Source organism: Lytechinus variegatus, chromosome 10 (genome assembly GCF_018143015.1).
Source record: "Lytechinus variegatus isolate NC3 chromosome 10, Lvar_3.0, whole genome shotgun sequence".
NCBI lineage: Eukaryota > Metazoa > Echinodermata > Echinoidea > Temnopleuroida > Toxopneustidae > Lytechinus > Lytechinus variegatus.
This window is the reverse complement of record NC_054749.1, coordinates 27,569,153-27,589,395: the sequence shown is the minus strand read 5'-3', so window position 1 is coordinate 27,589,395 and position 20,243 is coordinate 27,569,153. Positions and strand designations below refer to the sequence as shown.

General features: G+C 35.9%; 1 protein-coding gene across 1 annotated transcript in view; it reads right to left on the bottom strand.

The window, feature by feature from the left end:
* Window positions 1-19,991, bottom strand: part of LOC121422492 — a 31,379-nt gene extending 11,388 nt beyond the window's left edge. The window contains exons 1-11 of the mRNA XM_041617580.1: window positions 19,819-19,991; window positions 9,946-10,007; window positions 9,002-9,101; window positions 8,061-8,129; window positions 6,625-6,693; window positions 5,848-5,952; window positions 4,012-4,264; window positions 2,384-2,551; window positions 1,903-2,002; window positions 1,175-1,289; window positions 665-802 (exon numbers count right to left, since the gene is read on the bottom strand). Of these exons, the coding sequence (XP_041473514.1) occupies window positions 665-802; window positions 1,175-1,289; window positions 1,903-2,002; window positions 2,384-2,551; window positions 4,012-4,264; window positions 5,848-5,952; window positions 6,625-6,693; window positions 8,061-8,129; window positions 9,002-9,101; window positions 9,946-10,007; window positions 19,819-19,881 (1,242 nt within the window). The 5' untranslated portion in view covers window positions 19,882-19,991. The remainder of the gene's footprint in view (window positions 1-664; window positions 803-1,174; window positions 1,290-1,902; window positions 2,003-2,383; window positions 2,552-4,011; window positions 4,265-5,847; window positions 5,953-6,624; window positions 6,694-8,060; window positions 8,130-9,001; window positions 9,102-9,945; window positions 10,008-19,818) is intronic.
* Between the last annotated feature and the right edge of the window lie 252 nt (window positions 19,992-20,243).

The following is a 20,243-nucleotide window of genomic DNA, read 5'->3' as shown; positions in this document are numbered from 1 at the left end:
ATTTAATCAAAATCGGATGTGAAATAAGAAAGTTATGATATTCTAAAGTTTTGCATATTTTTCAAAAAACACCCATGCATAACTCAGTGACATGCAAATGAGATAGTTAATGATGTCCTTCACTCACTATTTGTTTTTGTTTGTTTTTGTAATCATACAATATTTCATTTTTTACAAATGTGACAATATGGACCAACTTGACTAAACTTGACTATTAAACAATGCTAATTCCAAATTTTCAGGGATGAATTATCATTGTTTCACTTGACAATGAGGAGAAAATTCAATATTTCATATAATAAAATACTAAAGAAATAGTGAGCGAATGACGTCATCAGTCTCCTCATTTGCATACTGAACAGGATGTGCATATAACTGTTTCGTGAAATTAAGTGAAACTTTAAAATGTCGTAACTTTCTTATTTCACATCTGATTTTGATGAAATTTTCAGTTTTATGCTTGTTGGATTCTTCTCTTTTTAATTCAATCAACTTATTGTTGGGGTGGACTTGTCCTTTAACTTTTCAAGAGGAAATACATAACAGTATAACATTAATATACATGTACAGTGTCCAATGGCTGGATATTCACTGTGTTTTGCAATCAGTGCCCCACTAAGAAAAATATTTACAGGAAATCTTTAGTAAGGAAGGTTATACTCACACTGACAACAATGTACTTGAGGTAATCTTTGGTAGAAAACTTCTTGTTTTCCTCGGCTTTCATCTTTCTGAGGATGATTTCAAGAGCATCTTTGCCTTGTTCTACCATATCAGTAGTAATATCAAGACACTTGTTCATCTCAAAGAAAAAAAGAGAGGGAAGCGCAAATATAAACCTTTCACAACCATTATAAAGATTAAATCAGATTTAAGAATCACAAGGCAGGTCAATGAACTCTTGCTTCACCCAAGGAGGATTGAGATTACACAGTCATTTCTGCACTATTGTTCATCCATCACTAGATGAAATAAAGTAATACTGTAGCTAGAAAGGCTAATTCTAACTCAGCAACTTTGTTATCACAATATACCTTGTAAATTTTCTTCTCCCAGTGAACAAAATTACATGAATCATGAAATCAAATCTCTACATACTTCCTGAAAGTATTCCACAAAGTTATTGAAATATCTGCAGGTATACTAATACACAGAATGAACTCATATGTATTACCTCTGGTACAAGATATCTTGCTAGATCATCATTTTGCTTGGGTGTGATATCTTGGGTAAGTTGCTCTTTGAATACTTCATAGAACTTGTAGAGCTGCTTTACAAAGATAGGTAACCTGAAGAAAGAAAGGTGGCATCTATTAAATTCATACTCTTAATATGAAGAGCTGTTTTGCACAGATAACAGGAAATACAAACACATGCAATTCTATTCATGAATTCTTGCAAAATGTGACTGAATCAAATACAGTCCAACCTGCTTCAGAGATTACCAGGTTAAAAGAGCCACCTGCCTATAAAGATCATTGCATTGATTTTGTCTTTTAATCAATTTTCATTTTGTAGAGGTGTTGTGGCTCAGTGGATAAGCCTCTGGACTTTGAATCACAAGGTCCTGGGCTTGAATCCCACAGCGCTAGTGTCCTTTGGCAAGGTGTTTTGTCTACATTTGCCACTCTCCATCCAGGTGTAGTAAATGGGTATCCGGCAGGGAGAATGTTTTTTAAATGTTTGAGCACCCGATAAGAGTAGACGTGCTAAAGCCGGGGAAATAATATGCAGCGCTTAGAAACATTGGATAAAGCGCTATATAAATGTTGCATATTGTTATCATTTTTCCTATAGAAACATGTAAAACAGCAACATATCCATACAGACCAACTACTCAAAAACACCACTTTTCTTGTCTCCTGGTGTTTTTAGACAGTTTGGCAACCTCCATTGACTCACCTAGATTTGATGTATTTCATGAGATCATGTCTCTCCTGCTTGGTCATTTCTCTCTTTCTCTTGTTAAAGAGATCACAGATCATGACCACCTTCATACCAGCTAAAAACAGAGGATGAGAGATAGACATTTTTTAGTTATAGCAGGAATAACAAAATATGATGATTCTTTAACAGAGAAAGACAGACAAATATCATTATCACATCAATATTGATTGATGTCAGCAGTGAGTGATAAATTATCCAAGCACATTTGTTTTCATTTAAGTGTGTCATTTTGTATGTTGGAGCAAATGGAATGGTCCCTTTCCTACATGAGTTCACAGTGACATCACCATTGCTGTAGACTTTCAAATAGGTACATGTATAGCAATTACAACTTTTGAAAATTCATAAATTTCTTGTTTTTTGTCAATTTCACCTCTCTACTTGTCTGATTCCCCCCCCAAAAAAATATATTTTTCCATTTTGCAAAGGATCTTACCAACAGCACCCTCCTTTATACACTGTCTGAGAGCGTAAGAAAACTTGGACGGTTCAAGCATCATATTATCTTGACGAAGGGCTCCCTCTGCTGTTGTCGTCTTGGGGCTGAAGAGTTGTATCAGGCGATCACCGCAAACGTGAATGTCATGGACCAGGTTGATGATTTCTAAAAGAAAGATTTTCGCAATAAATTCCTTATGAACTTTTAACATGCAAAAATTACCAATCCACACATAACAATAAATACCATCGAGAAGAAACTTCACTGACATATAGTAAGTGATGTGTACATATGGATTCGTTGCTAAATATTTCCATTTGTCTATAATGATCTCCGATACATGAATTGTCCATTATTCTTTCTCTAGTTCCAAACCTCCTTCCTTCCCTAACTCTTCAATATTAAGATTCATAAGGACAACTGGCATGCTATCCCTATTATTATTTCCTCTTATCCAGCCTCTTATTCTGACGAGACCAGTCCTAAATCAGTCCCATGTGCACAATTATAAAGCGTAACCATGGTTTATGCAGATTGCAATCATAGATTGCACTTAAATCACTCCAATTAACCGTAAATGGAGTAAGCATCAAATAATGAATTGATGCTTTTATTTTAGATACTTGTTACAGCATTAATGAGTCCAGTGTTTACGTTTATTACTTAATGTACAAAATAATAATAAGTATTTTACTTGTTTATATATTTACACTTACTTTATGTGCACGTAATGCAGCAAACTTATGTGCTTACTTGCTTCGATAGCGCTAAACACTTACTCTATGTAAGCGTAATGCAGCATAACTGCCCAGGCTTTAGCAGAGCAGCTGTTACGCACACTGCATTTCAAGGAATAAATTCTTATCAGGTACCCATTTACCTCACCTGGGTCGAGTGCAGCACAATGCGGGTACATTTCTTGCTGAAGGAAAATACATAATAGATTGGAATCAAACTCGCGTCCTTCAGATTGAAAGACGAGACCACGACCCCCCCCCCCCCCATACATAAATCTTCACTTTATAGCAACTTGTGGCAAAAGTGCACATTCATTATTCAATGTTTTCTCAATACAGTGTAGTGCTGAGAGATGTTGTTCCTGTGTATAAAGCGCGATATAAAAGCAGAATATTATTATCATTATAAGTGATGAATTAAGTGCAATTAATGAATGAAGTCTACATTAATCATGTTTCATATCCACTTTTGTGAACTCGGGTAAAAAAACTGTTCTATTGCCCCTTTACAATACATCAACACATTCACAAAAAGATTGAAGCAGTTCCTATATCTTAAATATGTATAGTTACTTTTTTTTTCTTGTAGATTGACACCTTTTTACATGTTGTTTTTCTGGGGGTTTTTTTATACATAATGTTTAATTCTTTATCTTATTGTTTCTCTATACCATGTCATGTTATTAATGTTTTTGGAACTGCACTTACACAAGGCCACTTGGCTTTATTTATGCAGTTCCCCATTTCATTTTCATTTTTACTCTTGCTTGTAAATATATTGTTTCTCATACCTCGCTTTATAATTGTTTTTATCGAGAATGAAATAAATGCAAATTGAATTGAATTGAATACCAATCCCCTTTCAATTCTCTATCCCATGTGACTCACGATTCTTGACATCTGAATTATGCAAGTACAGATGACACAGATTAGCCAATCTCTCAAGACCAGGTAGCTTCCCAGCAACCTCTAAGATCTTCCGTGCAGATTCCTCATCTATGGTATCAGGGAGGCACTCGGTATAAAGGAAATGGACGATGGCCGAAAGGACCACCTCAGAGGTCCCGGTCAGAGGGGCGGGGCTCATATCCCATCCTAACTGCGGACAGGTGGACTTGAGGATGATCTTGTGGACACCAAACTGCATGAAAGCAATAAAAAACAATAACCGACTTTGACAGATTCAAAATATACCTTTATAAATACAGTCCGACCTCTCTTATCCGGACACGTTGGGACCAGCACCAATCCGGATAAGGGATTTATCCGGATCTGGGAGACCCAATATTAAATACACACAGCTGCGCTGCCGACTGCCTCCCCAGGCCACCGGCGGTAGCTACACTATTGTAGTGGGCGCACGGTAAAGACAATATTCACTGCAGAGTCAGTGCAAATTATAGGCATTGTTTTTATGGAAATTAAATTGATCGATGGCCAAAACTCTTGGATAATTTACCTGCTAAAATGACTGAGGTATACATCGAGCATACCTCGAAAGAAAGAGAATGACTTGATGAAACCAAGTTTTAAAATTAGATCATCGCGGCGGGTATCGCAGCTTCGCAATGTCAGCCATTGTTACACTGACTATAGGCTCAAACATGATAGATGGCGCTGTCCGTATTGAGGCCTAAAGTTAGCTAGCAAGACATGTGTTGTTTTTCCCGCGAAGCAAAAAGAGAAACGTGATGAAATGTTTGCGCTGCACCCTGATTTACTGGAAATTATCATTCCTAAAGTTCTTTTGGTGATTTGGGTGAGATATTTTCATGAAAAATATGTTTGGTGTAGGGTGACTATGTTGGGAAATATATGTAATCAAAGTGAGTTTAGGTATAGGATTCAGTTTAGATTGAAATCTCATTTCCTCACGTACCGGTACTAGATTAAATAAAAAAAAATCTCGGCAAGTGTGCGTCCGGATAATAGAGAGATCCGGATAAGGGGAGGCCGGATAAGAGAGGTCGGACTGTAGCAGTTGTATGGGCCCAACAAAAAAATTAAGCACATCTTCCACAAGGATAGAGACTATTCACATAGAATATTATGACTTTCTAAGAATTGATTTATTACTTATTGAATTTTGGAAGGCCCTACATTTTGCTATAGTTAAACTTGCATAAATTGAATAGTCCCTACAAAAGTCTTTAAAGTAATCTTCTCTTAAAGAGAAATTCCAGTAGTTGCAGTTAACACTGATTTCATGAGAAAGTCTGTAAAACAAGGCTTAATTGTCAGTATATCATCGAGGATCTAGATCTGGTACAGTTACATAAACTGAACTTTGTGAAATCTTGAAATCTACGCTGAAAAATGTTCAGACTGAAGATCCCCAACACAGATAAGCGCACGTGGGACAGTGTATAATTATTGCTTCGAATGTCGGGCCCGACGCTCTACCCGAATCCTGTGCTTATTTGCTGATTTCTCAGCAATTACACAATTTCTTCCAGAATCCTTTGGCACATACGTTTTATTTATACACACAGACACTTTGGTGGTCATTTCATTGGATTCTGTACGAACTTATTTTGATATCGTTACCAAAACTAGCATTTACCTTTAATGTAGTTTGTTAAACTGTTCACAACTGTTCACCAAGAGATTATCTCATTCAAGGTTGATTCTATTTCATATTCATTTTCTTAAGATTTGTTGGACTGTTTGTATTTTATAATGAATGGTCATACAATATGAAGTAGTCAGTTGGGTTAAACTCACAGTCTTGCCAGTGTCAGCCTTGATTTCCATGTCAGTGAAGAAACCTTCCTTGAAAGCTCGGAGAAGACTGAATGGCTCCAAGATGGCCTCCTCAATCTTCCATACCTGATAGAAGGGAAGAGAGAGAGAGAAGATTGAGAGTGGGAACGAGAGAGGGTGAAAGGATTATAAAAGAAAAGAGAAAGGAGTAAAGAGGGTAATGGAAAATTGAGAGAGCAGGGAGGGAAAAGAAAGAAGGGGCAAAGAGGGAGAAGAGAATGGAGGAGGAAGAGCATGAAGGGGAGAGAAGAGGGAGAGAGAATAAGAGAGAGGGAAAGAGGGAAAATAGAGTGAAAAGAGGAATAGAAGAAAGGAGTTGAAAGAGGTAGAATGGATAAATGGGAAAGAAGAGGAAGGAGTGTAGAGTGAGATGATAAAAGAGGAAGAAGGAAGAGAAAACATACTTAAAAGAGTGATAGCTAGATGGCTTGATTGTTTATGTTCATTGATGTTTCATAGTTATCAAGTTTTTAAAGCAACTTTTCCAATATTAACTTTCAAGGGGTACAGTAGTTTTTACACATAATATAGTGCTAAATAGTAAATATAATGGAAGTACAGACTTATGTAGGAAGAACAATTTTCACTCATTCAATTTTGAAGGATTTACTTCTTACCACATTGGGAGGGGAAAATATAAGTTATGAAATTTATTCAGAACAAATAGTAATATCAAATATTGTGATGACAGATTAGAAATAAATTAAGTTCAACAAAATTCGAACAGAAAATACCTACCTTTTCACAGTGGAAAATGAATTCATTCTCATACTTCAGGTGAAGGGTGTTGGAACTCTTTTGTGAAGCCTGGAAGAATAAAAAAAATAAAACAAAGATGACAACGATGAGGACATCAACAACAGCAGCTATGAATGCTGTGAATATATATATATACTTTTTTACAGATAAATGGTGATATACAAATGCTGTTCATCATCATCAATAATATTGACAATTGTAATGATAATTATGAATTAATAATAATGTATCAATACTAATAAAAACAATATGAAAAATACATGTAAACCTGTCCCTTCAATTCACAGCAGTATTATTCAACTCTTCCACTTATATTCTGTTTATAATCCAGCAATTAGAAATAATGTATAAAAGGTAGAGGAATGTATTTGCAGTAAACATCCATGGGAAAGCCTTTAAAATCAAGGCCAATCGTCATCACATCATATTAAACTGAGATCTAAACCCAACTCTGTGAATTCATGAAATCTAAACGGAAAAGTAACAACACTGGAGCTCACCAGCACAGATAAGCACATGTGGGAAAAGTGTATCATCATTATTGCTTGGAAAAGACACAACATTTGGGTGGAATACCATATACCACATTTTCTATTCAAATCATTTGGCAAATTTGTATTGATACACAAACACTTTGGTAGTCATATTCGTATTCTGTTTGAACTCATTTAATATTGTTACCACAACTGTCATTTATATCTGAGTGTTAAACAATTATTAATAATAGCAAAAATACTGATATTATAAAAATGATAAAAATAATAAAAATAATAGCTATAAACATGCAATTTGCTCTGCTAGACCATTGGCATTAAAGTGCCATCTCAGGATGAGAAGCAAATTATTATCATGGGTCAATATATTCATAAACAAGAGAATTCGGCACTGTAAAATTAATTCCACATAGTCCCAGTTGGTTGACAATATCAAATGAAACTTTTAGGTAATTTGATTATAAAATTGGCTAATTGTCAAAATCTGTAACTGTGAATTTCTTTTGTTGTTTCTTCATTTCATCGATCCTCTTGTCTGCAGAAAATTACACTATTAACCGGCAGCATCAGTCAGGCACCACTGGACCAATTAGTTTAACTAAAAAAGTTTGACATTATTGTTGTTATCATTTCCATAAACTTGACATGAATCCCATCTTACAAACAGTTGCATACAGCTTTAAATCAAACTCAAATTGTGATTTATCTCGATTTTCGTATTTAGAGATCAGACTTTCAGATCAATAGTAATTTGGGATTGATTTCATCTCATTGCAACTGTTTTGTAAGATGGGGCCATCCATGGGTTTTTTCCTCTAATACTTGCACCAAGCCCACAATCAATTGGGCAAAGAGAATTTTCTGAGCATTTCTGTTTCAGATTTCATTTTGAACAATAAACATCAGAACACCAAAACTTACAAAGAGTATGATCTTGTCTCCACTACGGCTTCCAATGAACTTGATTGCATGAAACTTGGCTCCAATAACCTAGTATAAAATGAGATTAAGAACATTATGACTATTCAAATAATTGATAGGGAGAGTAAAATAAATAAAATCATTCATGGATATTACAGCAAGATTCTTCATAGGTAATCTTACAAAAAGTTGTATGATTCAGAATGATCCAATCGATTTCTTATATGATCAGCTGCAAGTTATATCCATCTGTTCCAGGATTCATTATGACTATTCAAACAATTGATAGGGAGAGTAAAATTAATAAAATCATTCATGGATATTACAGCAAGATTCTTCATAGGTAATCTTACAAAAAGTTGTATGATTCAGAATGATCCAATCGATTTCTTATATGATCAGCTACAAGTTATATTCATCTGTTCCAGGATTCATCATTTCAAGCACTTATTTGATTGTTCATTGGGAAAATAAAATTAGTAATTTTCAAAGTTTGCTTCTTTGTGTCAAATAAGTACATGTATATTATTATAACAACCTCATAATGAAGAATGGAAGTTGGGTCAAAGATGCTATCTTAAAAGACTCAAACTGAAGCTACCAGTTGAAATTTGCATATCGACAGCCTACAGTTGTAAAATTGACAATTCAAGCAATTATGTAGCTAGTTTGCTTGTGAGTTCCGATTTATCATGGAACTGATGAAGTAATACTGGCTAAGTATTTTGACATAAATCATTACAGCACAAGCACGTTTACTCATGCTTTGTGCACACAGGACAAACATGTACACAAGACTTTGCACTTAAGTTTGATGAACTGGGAATACGGACATTATGGACTAATTACTTTATGGTCCCTAATCATTAAACAGACAAAATATTTGTGTATATGTACAATGAAGTCTCCAAAATGACTCATATAACGCAGGGTAACCTTACCTCATAGAGGTCAAAGTTTAAGGCAAAGTATGGTGTCTTTGTGACACCGGCAGGTAGACTCCAGAAGATATCCCCTGTGTCACTCAAATGAAAATCAGCCCTGCATAAAATTTGAGAAAATATTGACATGTGATGAATTTCATAAAAACTTATTAACAGACAAAATGGATCATCGTGTATTTAAGGTGGAATATTATCAATAAGACAAAGGTTTACATGCATTTCCATCATTTGACTTTCCAACATTTACAATAAAGGGAAAGGGGAGGTATTCAGTTGGGTCCTGGTAGATACATGTAGGGTACATGTAAATAATAATGCTCAGACTAACAACTAATTAACAGAGCTGCCAACCTGAACAAGAACATGTCAGTATTTTCAAGGCTGAAAATCAGTATTTTGGTGAGGAAATTAGTATTTTCACAGGAATACCATAGGACAACAAATAAACTGAAACTTAAGAAATCAGTATTTTTGCATGAAACGATCAGTATTCTTCTCTATTTTCAGTAGCCTACTAAATCCTAAAAATCAGTACTACTTGGCAGCTCTGAATTAAGATTCTAAAAAAAAATGAATTACTGACTGTAAAATTATGGTAAACATAAACTTTCCTGAGAGTAATAGAAGAAAATAATTAGCAATCAATTTTATGACCTATTAAAATTTTGCAATTATGAGATGAATGTTGACTTTTTTACTATAGCAAAACATCATTCGTTATGCAAGCGGCAGATAATAAATACATTGAATGCTATTAATTACATGTAATTAAAAATTGAAGACTTCAATTCACTAGAATTTTCTTCTTTTTTGGAAAATCCACTCTAAATCTACGCTACAGACTATAAAACAAACATTAACTCATATTTTCTTATGTCTTGTTTATAATTGTCACTTAATTAAAACTATGTGTACATCTTATTCGTAACAATTTCACATACCCTTCTATTCCACTAACATCCGTAGCTGTAGCGTCTGTAGTAATTTTCTCCACTTGATCAATCTGCATACATAAGAAACAAAAGATTTCATCAGACCAAATGATGTATTGTCAAATAACCATGAAATTAATCAGAGTAAAGTATGTAAAGCTATTTGGTGGAATCACAATACAGTGCGCCATCTATTGGCTGAAGGCTAGGCGCAGCAATCGCATAGGGTGATGGTGTGAAGATGCTTAAAAACATGTAAATCAGATGAAATTCAAATCAAATTATTTCATGGAAAATACAATTGATATTACAGTGAGTGAATAAATATTGATAAATATATGCTAGGAAATAATATAAGCTCTGACATTGTTTGAGAAATAAAAAAGTGAAATTCTAGCTAATATTTTGAATAAGGCCCACAAACTGCACTTTCTCAACTTACCAGATGGATAGTTTGCAAAGTAGAGCTACTGCTGCTAACGTTAGCCGGGCACAGACTAACACAGCCGGGCACCCCAGTGTTAGATCCGTGGCTGTTACTCGCGCCGAAGGGGAACACCAAATCGGCCGATGGTGTAACAGACACGGTATCAACACTTCAGGGAGTGTCAAACCTTTGATCAAGAGGCAGCACGGAACCTCCACGGTCAACGACACAGTTACTACCAATGCAGCGATCCAGTAGCATAACAGGCGACATATTAGGCAAAGTTTGCTTAGGCGATACCATCACGTCAGGCTAAGTCATGTTCGGCAACATTGTCACATCAGGCAAAGTCGAGGTAGGCGTAACTGTCACATAAGACAAAGTCAAGGTGGGCGAAACTGTCGCATCCGGCAAAGTCAAGTTAGACACAACTGTCACATCAGACAAAGAGTGAGAAGCATAAATCCAACTAAGATCCAAATTAAGGGACTTTGTGAAACTGTAGATCACATTGGATTGGCAACAATCCCAAAGTACTAAAGACTGAAAATCATCAACAGAAAGTGGAGAGCAACTCGATCCACTCAGAGCAGTAAAGGCAACAGTGCAATGCCTACAATCAATCAATTCAGAGAAGTTCTGAAATCACTCAAACGTGAAACTGAAGCCTGGAGGAGAACATGAACTGCTTTCACGAGTGTCTGCAACTCTACACTCTTGAAACAATGAGGGCTCACATGGCCTTGATATCACTATCAGTTAATTCACTGATATTCAACACTACATCGTCTTTCTTTGTTTCATTTGCACCTGTTATGTGATCAATAGGCACATTTTCTCCACACCAACATTAGCTTCATATCCATTTTCCTCATTACATTGTTTCACATCACCTTGGTCACTTTCATAAACCAAAACTATCACTAGCTGCATACTTAACCTCTTCATTCCGTCCTTTAATGCCAGCACCGTTTGTTACATTCACCTTATCATGATCATTGGTCATGTATCCATCATCTGTATTACATTGGGTGATTTCAAGTACGGTGTTGAAATCTGGTGTTGGTGTTGTGACAACACCAACACCAGCCACAACACCGTACTTGAAATCGGGCTGGTGTTGGGATTGACCTCGAAAAATATGACGTATTTCCGGCAGTTCGTGTTGAAGAATGGTGTTGAATATCATCTGCTAAACGCAGCACTGCGGAGCTGACGACCTACGTGCAATTTCCCCATTCACCAACACCAACCCCCATGGATTGGGAAAATCATGATTTCAAGTTCAGTGTTGGTGTTGGTGTTGGCAATCTCAAGCTCGTGAACAGGCGGCGAACACGATAAAACATCCCCGTAAAATTTGCTTTTACAGTTAAGATGAGTTAAAATTATTTGGGCTTTATATATTTTGATGAAGAACTATGTTCACTCTTTCGGATTCTTGAATTAAAGCATTTGTATTCTGTACGAAGAGAATTTGATGCACTTCTCTCCGATTTCATTTTCGTCGTCGAGACTTCTCGCGTGAAGTTGAGATGATTTAGCAGAGCAGCGCAGAGGCGTGACGTCATGAGCTATCGATAAACGCAACTGGTATCGTTCCTCTGAACTGAGCTCGGTGTTGGAGCTCGGTTCAGCGGGCTTTTTACGCTCTCAACACCAACACCGTACTTGAAATCACCCACTGTTTCACAACAACTATGTTAGAGTCATGACTTTCACCATCACTACTCTCATATTCATCATCTACAATGCATGGTTTCACTTCACCTTTGTTAGTTTCATGCACCTCAGTCACCATTACTAGTCTCATCTCTTCGGTCTTCATTCCGAGATTTACAATCATTTCTTTTAGATTCATTCATCTCATTATCACTTGTCTCATATCCGTCATCTTCCTTGTGTATGATTGTGTTTACTTGTTTGACTATGGTCCCTAATGTGTTATTATCATCAATCTCATGACTATCATCCATTTTACTCTCTTTCTCCTTGCATTCCTGATCATGTGAAATGTGATTGGTATGTATTCTGGCAAGATCAACATCATACAAACAAGGCAGAGCTGCTCTAGATGGCAAACCATAGAAGAAAGTAGCACCGTCTCCGAACATGATCAACTGCTTAGAGGGGCGAACCGAAAGATCGTTCTGCTCCATGAACGGAGCCACAGCAACAATGCTACAAGAAACGCACAAGTAGTCATCATGGACTACATTACACCAAAGCTCACAATTTTACCTTTGAATTTTCCTTCGTTAGAAAAGAAGACTTTTTGTCAACCAAAGTATTTGCATTATTAATTGGAGAATTTGTAATTATTCAAATCCTTTTATTAATTATGTGAAACAAATTATGTTATGGTACATGTACCTACATGTATAAAGGACATAAATCCTATTTTCAAGGGGTTATTGAATCCACTGAAGCTTTTGGTCTACTGATTAGCAAGAAGTCCGAGCATCATATTTATCATTTTAGGCCTATGCCATTTTTGCGCAAGCTTCCTTTTTAACCCCACACAAAAACATTCCGTGTTCGCTCAAGCATGAACGAAACTTGATTATTTTGATGGGATTGGAAGGATAAGACCTCAGAGCATGTAAAAGAATGCAAGATTTTACATCATTGTATAGATTGGAACTGGTCGCCATTGTCTTGGCACTGCAGTGGTTTGAAAATTTGAATGTTTATAATAAAGTGGTAATTTTTACCGATTCTCTGAGTGCTATTGAAGCAGTGAAGGAAAACAACGATGACTATTTCGTTAGAGAAATCATAATTACCGCTACTTTGCTTAGAGTGGATTCCATTTCACTGTGGGGTTAATGGAAACGAAATGGCAGACTTCTACATGTATGCAAAGGTAGCCCTAAAACAAGAAATAGAGATTAATAATGGTTTGAATATCCAAGAAACAAAAAAGATTGAAGAATCCTTGCAAGAAATGAATGGCAGAAGAGATGGGACAAGTCAACTTCAGAATTAAAAAAAATACCAGAAAGTTGTCTCTGAAAAAACACCCTTGGATTACCTCTGCACAGACAAAAGTGGTGAAAAAATGATTCAAAGATTACGTTTGGGAGGTTTGGGTTTGAATGACTTCCTTTTTAAGACGGGAAGACACACAACTGGAAAGTGTGAGTTCTGTAATGAAAGAGAAACGATATACCACTTCTTAAATGTTTGCCCTAGATTTATTATTCAACGAGCCCTATTACTTGCTGAATTAAATGTTAACAATATCTCTGATGCGGAATGTAAAGTGGAGAATCTCGCAGTAAAGACACAAAGTGCTCTTATCAGATATTTCAAAAGAACTCATAGATTTCAAATTGGCTGCCAGAATGGCAACCATTACAACAGGGTGTAGTCAAGACTAAAGATAACTTAAAGCAGAAATAAATTGAAAATCTTAAAAATGGAGAATCATATATCAAATTAAAGGTGAAAATAAGGAGAACACGATGGTGTACATCATTTATCATGGAGACCGACGAAACTCAGTTAATTGATACGTTAAAGTAGTCTCTCTGAATGTTTCAAACACGCAGAATTACGTCCGTGAAATTGGGGATTTCTTATGACGTCACTGTCTGTACGAGAGGCGTGATTGGCTCTCCCACGTGAAGCTTACTTGCATGCAAAACCTGTTGCGTGTGTACGTTTTCTCCACACTGCATGTCACTGAATTCATCCATCACGAAATGAAAGAAAACCCAGAATTTTATCTAGATTTGGATTTTCAAATTGATGATTTTGAAGATGAAGAGAATGATGATGAAGTGAACAACAAAGTGACGTAGTTGGAAGTAAATTGGGGGAATTACGCCGATGATGATGAGCCGGACAATTCAACTTGCAACACGATCACATGCATTCGCTACCAACTCATGCAGCGCTGCTACAAGTGCTAGCTGTATCGCACGGGCCAAATTGAATTCATGAAAATTAATAACCACATCCAGTCAGACAAAATTCACTATGAAGAAGAAAAATAATGATATAACTGTACTTACAAACAATATAATCCGAACCTGAAGGCAAATCAACTCAACGAACAGCAGCCCAGCAGCAGACGATATGCACCGACGATAAACTTCATGTGGCTGGGATAGATTGTCACTCGTTCTGTTACGATGTAATTTTTATCTCATTAATTTGACAAAATTACGAAACTCGGGGAATTATTCATCTATATAAAAATATAGTAACATCTCGTATTATTTTTTTTAATTACGATAAAACCTTTTTTGAAGGAAAACATTTAGGTAAATTAAAATTAGATGTAAAAGATCATCCCATCATGCGTAGCTCGTATATGTTATCGTAAACAAACCATCACAACACATGCCGTGTAGCTTGCTCGCCTCAGTGGCTGAGAGAGTAGATCTAGATGCAAATGTTGCACAGCTCTCAATCAGCAAGGCAAGGAAGGAATACCGGCACATGTGTTGTGATGGTTTGTTTACGATAACATATACGAGCTACCCATGATGGGATGATCTTTTACATCAAATTTTAATTAACCTCAACGTTTTCCTTCAAAAAAGGTTTTATCGTAATTTAAAAAATAAGAGATATTACTATATTTTTATATTGATAAATAATTCCCCGAGTTTCGTAATTTTGTCAAATTAATGAGATAAAAATTACATCTAACAGAACGAGTGACAATCTATCCCAGCCACATGAAGTTTATCGTCGGTGCATATCGTCTGCTGCTATACGTTGAGTTGATTTGCCTTCAGGTTCGGAATATATTGTTTGTAAGTACAGTTATATCATTATTCTTCTTCTTCATAGTAAATTTTGTCTGACTGGATGTGGTTATTAATTTTCATGAATTCAATTTGGCCCGTGCGATACAGCTAGCACTTGTAGCAGCGCTGCATGAGTGGTAGCGAATGCATGTGATCGTGTTGCAAGTTGAATTGTCCGACTCATCATCATCGGCGTAATTCTCCCAATTTACCTCCAACTACGTCACATTGTTGTTCACTTCATCATTATTCTCTTCATCTTCAAAATCATCAATTTGAAAATCCAAATCTAGATAAAATTCAGGGTTTTCTTTCATTTCGTGATCGAAGTATTCAGTGACAGTGTGGAGAAAACGTACCCACGCAACAGGTTTTGCATGCAAGTGGAGCTTCACGTGGGAGAGCCAATCATCTCTCGTACAGACAGTGACGTCATAAAATTCGAGTCAATTCAGAGACCGATGCGAAGCATATTTAAGAGAGGCATATTAGCGTTTTTTAATCGGTGATTTTCACCTTATGTATTGTTTTCGTTATTTTTGAATGACCCACTGATAATACCCACATCATTACCTTTCCATTGATATACAATAAGACCACATTCATAATCAATACATTTCTCCTTTAACTTTAGCAAATTATTATTTTCGTGACCTTGATAGTTTTCTGAGCAAAGTGTTTATAATTATTCATATTTTGGGGGGTAATTTTTTAGGATTTAATTGATGTTTTCACCTAATAAATCTATATGTGCACCTTTCTTGTCACTTTCACTTTATCATATGGCCCTTGAATGTCAGTATTTACTCCATGTTTTAGTTTTTAAAAAAATGTTGATATTGATCTGATAGACTTGACAAATTTTTCACCAGCGGAATTTTAAATGAAGTTCTACGAGGTATCGGATAGAGCGCCCCCTGCTCACGTGTGAGAGACATATAGGGAGTACAATTTGTTTGTACTCCTGACATGCCTCATGCCTGAGACGCACTCGAAATGTACCTCGAGCGGGCATGTCAGGATTACGAAGTTAAAGGACAAGTCCACCCCAACAAAAACTTGATTTGAATAAAAAGAGAAAAATTCAACAAGCATAACACTGAAAATTTTATCAAAATCGGATGTAAAATAAGAAAGTCATGGCATTTTAAAGTTTCGCTTATTTTCAACAAAATAGTTATATGAACGAGCCAGTTACATCCAAATGAGAGAGTTGATGACATTACTCACTATTTCTTTTGTATTTTATTATAGGCCTATGAAATATTTTTATTTTCTTGTCATTGTCATGTGAAATGAAGTTTCATTCCTCCCTGAACACATGGAATTCCATTATTTTAACATTTTGTGCTTCAGGCAAGGAGGTCCTAATCGTCAAATTCGTAAAAATTGAAATATTGTATAATTCAAACAATAAAAAACAAAAGAAATAGTGAGTGAGTGACATCATCGACTCTCTCATTTGGATGTAACTGGCTCGTTCATACAATTATTTTGTTGAAAATAAGTCAAACTTTGAAATGTCATAACTTTCTTATTTTACATCCGATTTTGATGAAATTTTCAGCAATGTGCTTGTCTGATTTTTCTCTATTTATTCAAATCAACATTTTTCTGAGGTGGACTTGACCTTTAATACAGGGCAGGAAAGGTGGTCTTGCACGATTTCCTAACTTTTCTTTCCTTTCCTTCTTTTACTTTTCTAACCGATATAGACTGAACAAAGAAACTAGTATATTTGGAAAAAAAGGAAAGCAAATTTACAAGACAATAGTCAAAAGTAAAAACTGACTAGTTTTCCTATTCAAAATAACAACAACAGAACCTATAAGTAGGTATGTGCGAATACGGGGCATCGCGAGCGCTGGTTTTGGTGGCACCGTTTTCGCGCAGGTTTTGCTGCGAGTGGCATCGCCTCTGTCTGGGAGGCTCGTCAAAAATGGGGTTTAATGCGCATGCACACATAGTAGATGCAATCTCGTGCCTTTTAACAGACAGCTGAAGATGTGCTCTTTCTGTACATATAAGTTTCAATGTGGATACTCGCCTGTAAAGTGTGGACATCGGAGCTTGAAAGTTCATCAAATTTTTGGACGCGTAAATGTTCGAAATTTTTTTATGGTAAGTAAAACAACGTTCCGATTAGGTATAAAAATTAGCTCTAAATATATTTAAATTATTAAAAAATCCAAAATCACGCCATTCTGACATTGCGCAGTCCAGATATAAGAGATGCCAGCTACCCTTGTCACAGCCGGTCTCTCGGCAGTCGAGCTGCCCGATGCGCCTGCGGTTGGCAGGGTGATGCTACCCTTGTCACAGCCGGTCTCTCGGCAGTCGAGCTGCCCGATGCGCCTGCGGTTGGCAGGTTGATGGGAGCGGTCGATAGTGAGTCGTTCATGCTGGATTGAACTAGATCTTAAATTGCTTACTTGATGATAATGTTGTGGCTTTTTTGGGAAATCTGTCATTATACCGTAGATAATTATTCTGATATTGATTTTAATACATACATTTGTCACAGAAAGATTTTATCATCCCAAGGTTATGTGACTCAAGTCAAGAGTCGAGGTGGTTGATTATCGTTTCATTTGGCAACTGGATTTGCTTTTGACAGTGGAATATCAATGTTGACTTTTCTAAAATTAAAATCATGGGTGGAAATCCCAGGGGGACACGTCCCCCTACCCAAAATAATAGGGGGACATGTAACAATAATACATTTTTTTTCTTTCTTTTTTTCTTTTTTGGTCAAACTTTTTGGGGTTAAAATGACCTTACAACAGTTTTGGGATAAACTTTTTTTTTTAACTTGTCAGAGTTGCCAGAATCCATAAGTGGCGAAAGCTGGGGGAAGTGTACCCCCCCGCCCTTAATTTGAGGTGGGGGACGATCCCCCCACCCCAATTTTTTTTTTTGATAACCTTTTCTTTTTTTTTGCTTGTCAAATTTAGTTTTCTGCGTCCCCCCTATAATTTTTGGTTGATAACCTTTGGTGTATTTTTTTGATTATCAAAATAATTTGGTGGTGGTCCCCCCTAAAATTGTTGGCTTTCGCCGCCGATGCCAGCGTCCCCCTACCTTCGGGGCCAATTTCCGCCCATGATTAAAATGCAAAAAATATGTTGTTTAATTTTTCACTCTTGTAAGAAAATACATGAAAACTCAGAGGAAATATTTCACTTCCACATGGCTCTATTGTCTATTTTTTTCTATGTTATTCATTTTTTTTTCTATTTTATTATAATTATTATTTTTTTTTTCCAAGAAGGGTGCAGGGGGGGGGGTCGTGTTCATAAGTTGAAATGGGGATGGGATTTGTTTAAGTTTTTGTGTCACTTTTGTTCTCTTGTTTTGAGTGTTGGAGCTTTGATGCCTGTATTTGTTGCTGTTCAGAGCTTTATTTATGTGCAGTGATTTCACGCTAGAATATGAACTTATTTTTCATTAAAAAAAGAGTGCTCGAACATGGCCTTTGTTGTAATCATACATATCTAAGAAATGCATATATTAAAGCTTAATTTTTATGTTTCCTTCTTGATACTTGAATTACATGCAATGCTACATCTTAACACCCTCAGACTCTGCTGCTCATCCTTCCTAAAAAAATTGTAATCGAATGCCCACGGTCTCCAAAATAAAAGCTACATTATCCATCTATAAACAAATTGTTGAAACAATAAAATACATAAAGAATTGGTGAAATAATCAAATACATCAGAAAAACACACTTGTATTTTTATACCATACAAAGTACATGTACAAAAGGAATGATATTTTTCATTTGTAAAAAAAAAGACCCCATACATACATGTACACAATACTAAAGTTGAAAAAGAGCTAATTGTAATTTATATCAGAAAAACAAAGAAATACATTAGAAATTACAAAAACAATACTTTAAACAAATTCATTTAGGAAATTATCTACATGATGCTGTTTTGATGCCAACTAAATTATATATAAATTATCTCTCATTATCACCTTCATTTGGCAAAAAAAAGAGGCGAGTAATTGTGATTTTGCGTAATTTGCATAATTAATTAGAATTAAAAGAAATTATTTTACACATATTAAGAAGAAAAATTACCAAGTGAAATGATTACACATCAATTGAGTTTTCTTTCACCTTTCCATTGATACCTAAATTACATCAAAGGGCTCAAAAACAAAGAAGTTAGAGCCCTTTGAAGACTTGGGTTCAAAATGGTCACAAAAATCGGTTATGCACTCGATTGACTTTACATTAAGACAATGACCACAAATTTGGATAAATATGCGCGACTTAAACTGGAATAACTTTATAATTTCTTGATGAAAATTTGAGTTCTTGGTATCATTTGAAAGGTCTTTTGAAGGGCTTTCAAATGCTACCAAATTCATTGAGATTTGAGGATTTTCATTTTTTTTTGTCACATACATGTAACTACTACTATTATAAGGCTATATTGACACCATAGAGATCATCATAATTTGAAACAAAAATTTCATAGACTTTTCGTATCTGTAGTGTCCCTTTTTTTATAGGCACTGTAGCCAGTAGGCCTAAATCAATAATTCTTTTAAACATGTTAAACTTGTCTGTTGACAGTTGTTAATGTTGGCATTTAAATGATTTATTTTTACAAATAAAGTGTTGTCGAAAAAAGACGAAAAGTCATGAAATGAAACTAAGATCTGTTGGAAACTCACCATCCAACTTCCACGGTGAACATAGTCCACAGGAGGCTGCACGGACGACGTACTTTTGGGCATTTTAAGTTGTTATTTGACTTCTGCGAAAAGGTACAATCAACAATACAAATCTTGCTACATCATCCTCATCTACGTGTAATGTGTACGTGAACCGATGAGTTTGCATGCTGTTGACAAAGAATACCGGATCGGAATAGAAGGTAGTGCATGCACTGTATACGGTATCAGCAATAAAGCAAATTAAAGAAAGGAACATTTTGTAACCAAATGAGAAAAAGTCACTTCCAGAAGATTCATGGACTTGCACCCGTCCCGGGTTTGCAAAACAGGGGCCGCGGAACGGTTATCAAAGTGGGGGGGGGGGCTTTCCATGCAAAAAATCACAATCACATGGTTATTTTTACGTTTTTGTACACGGTTTT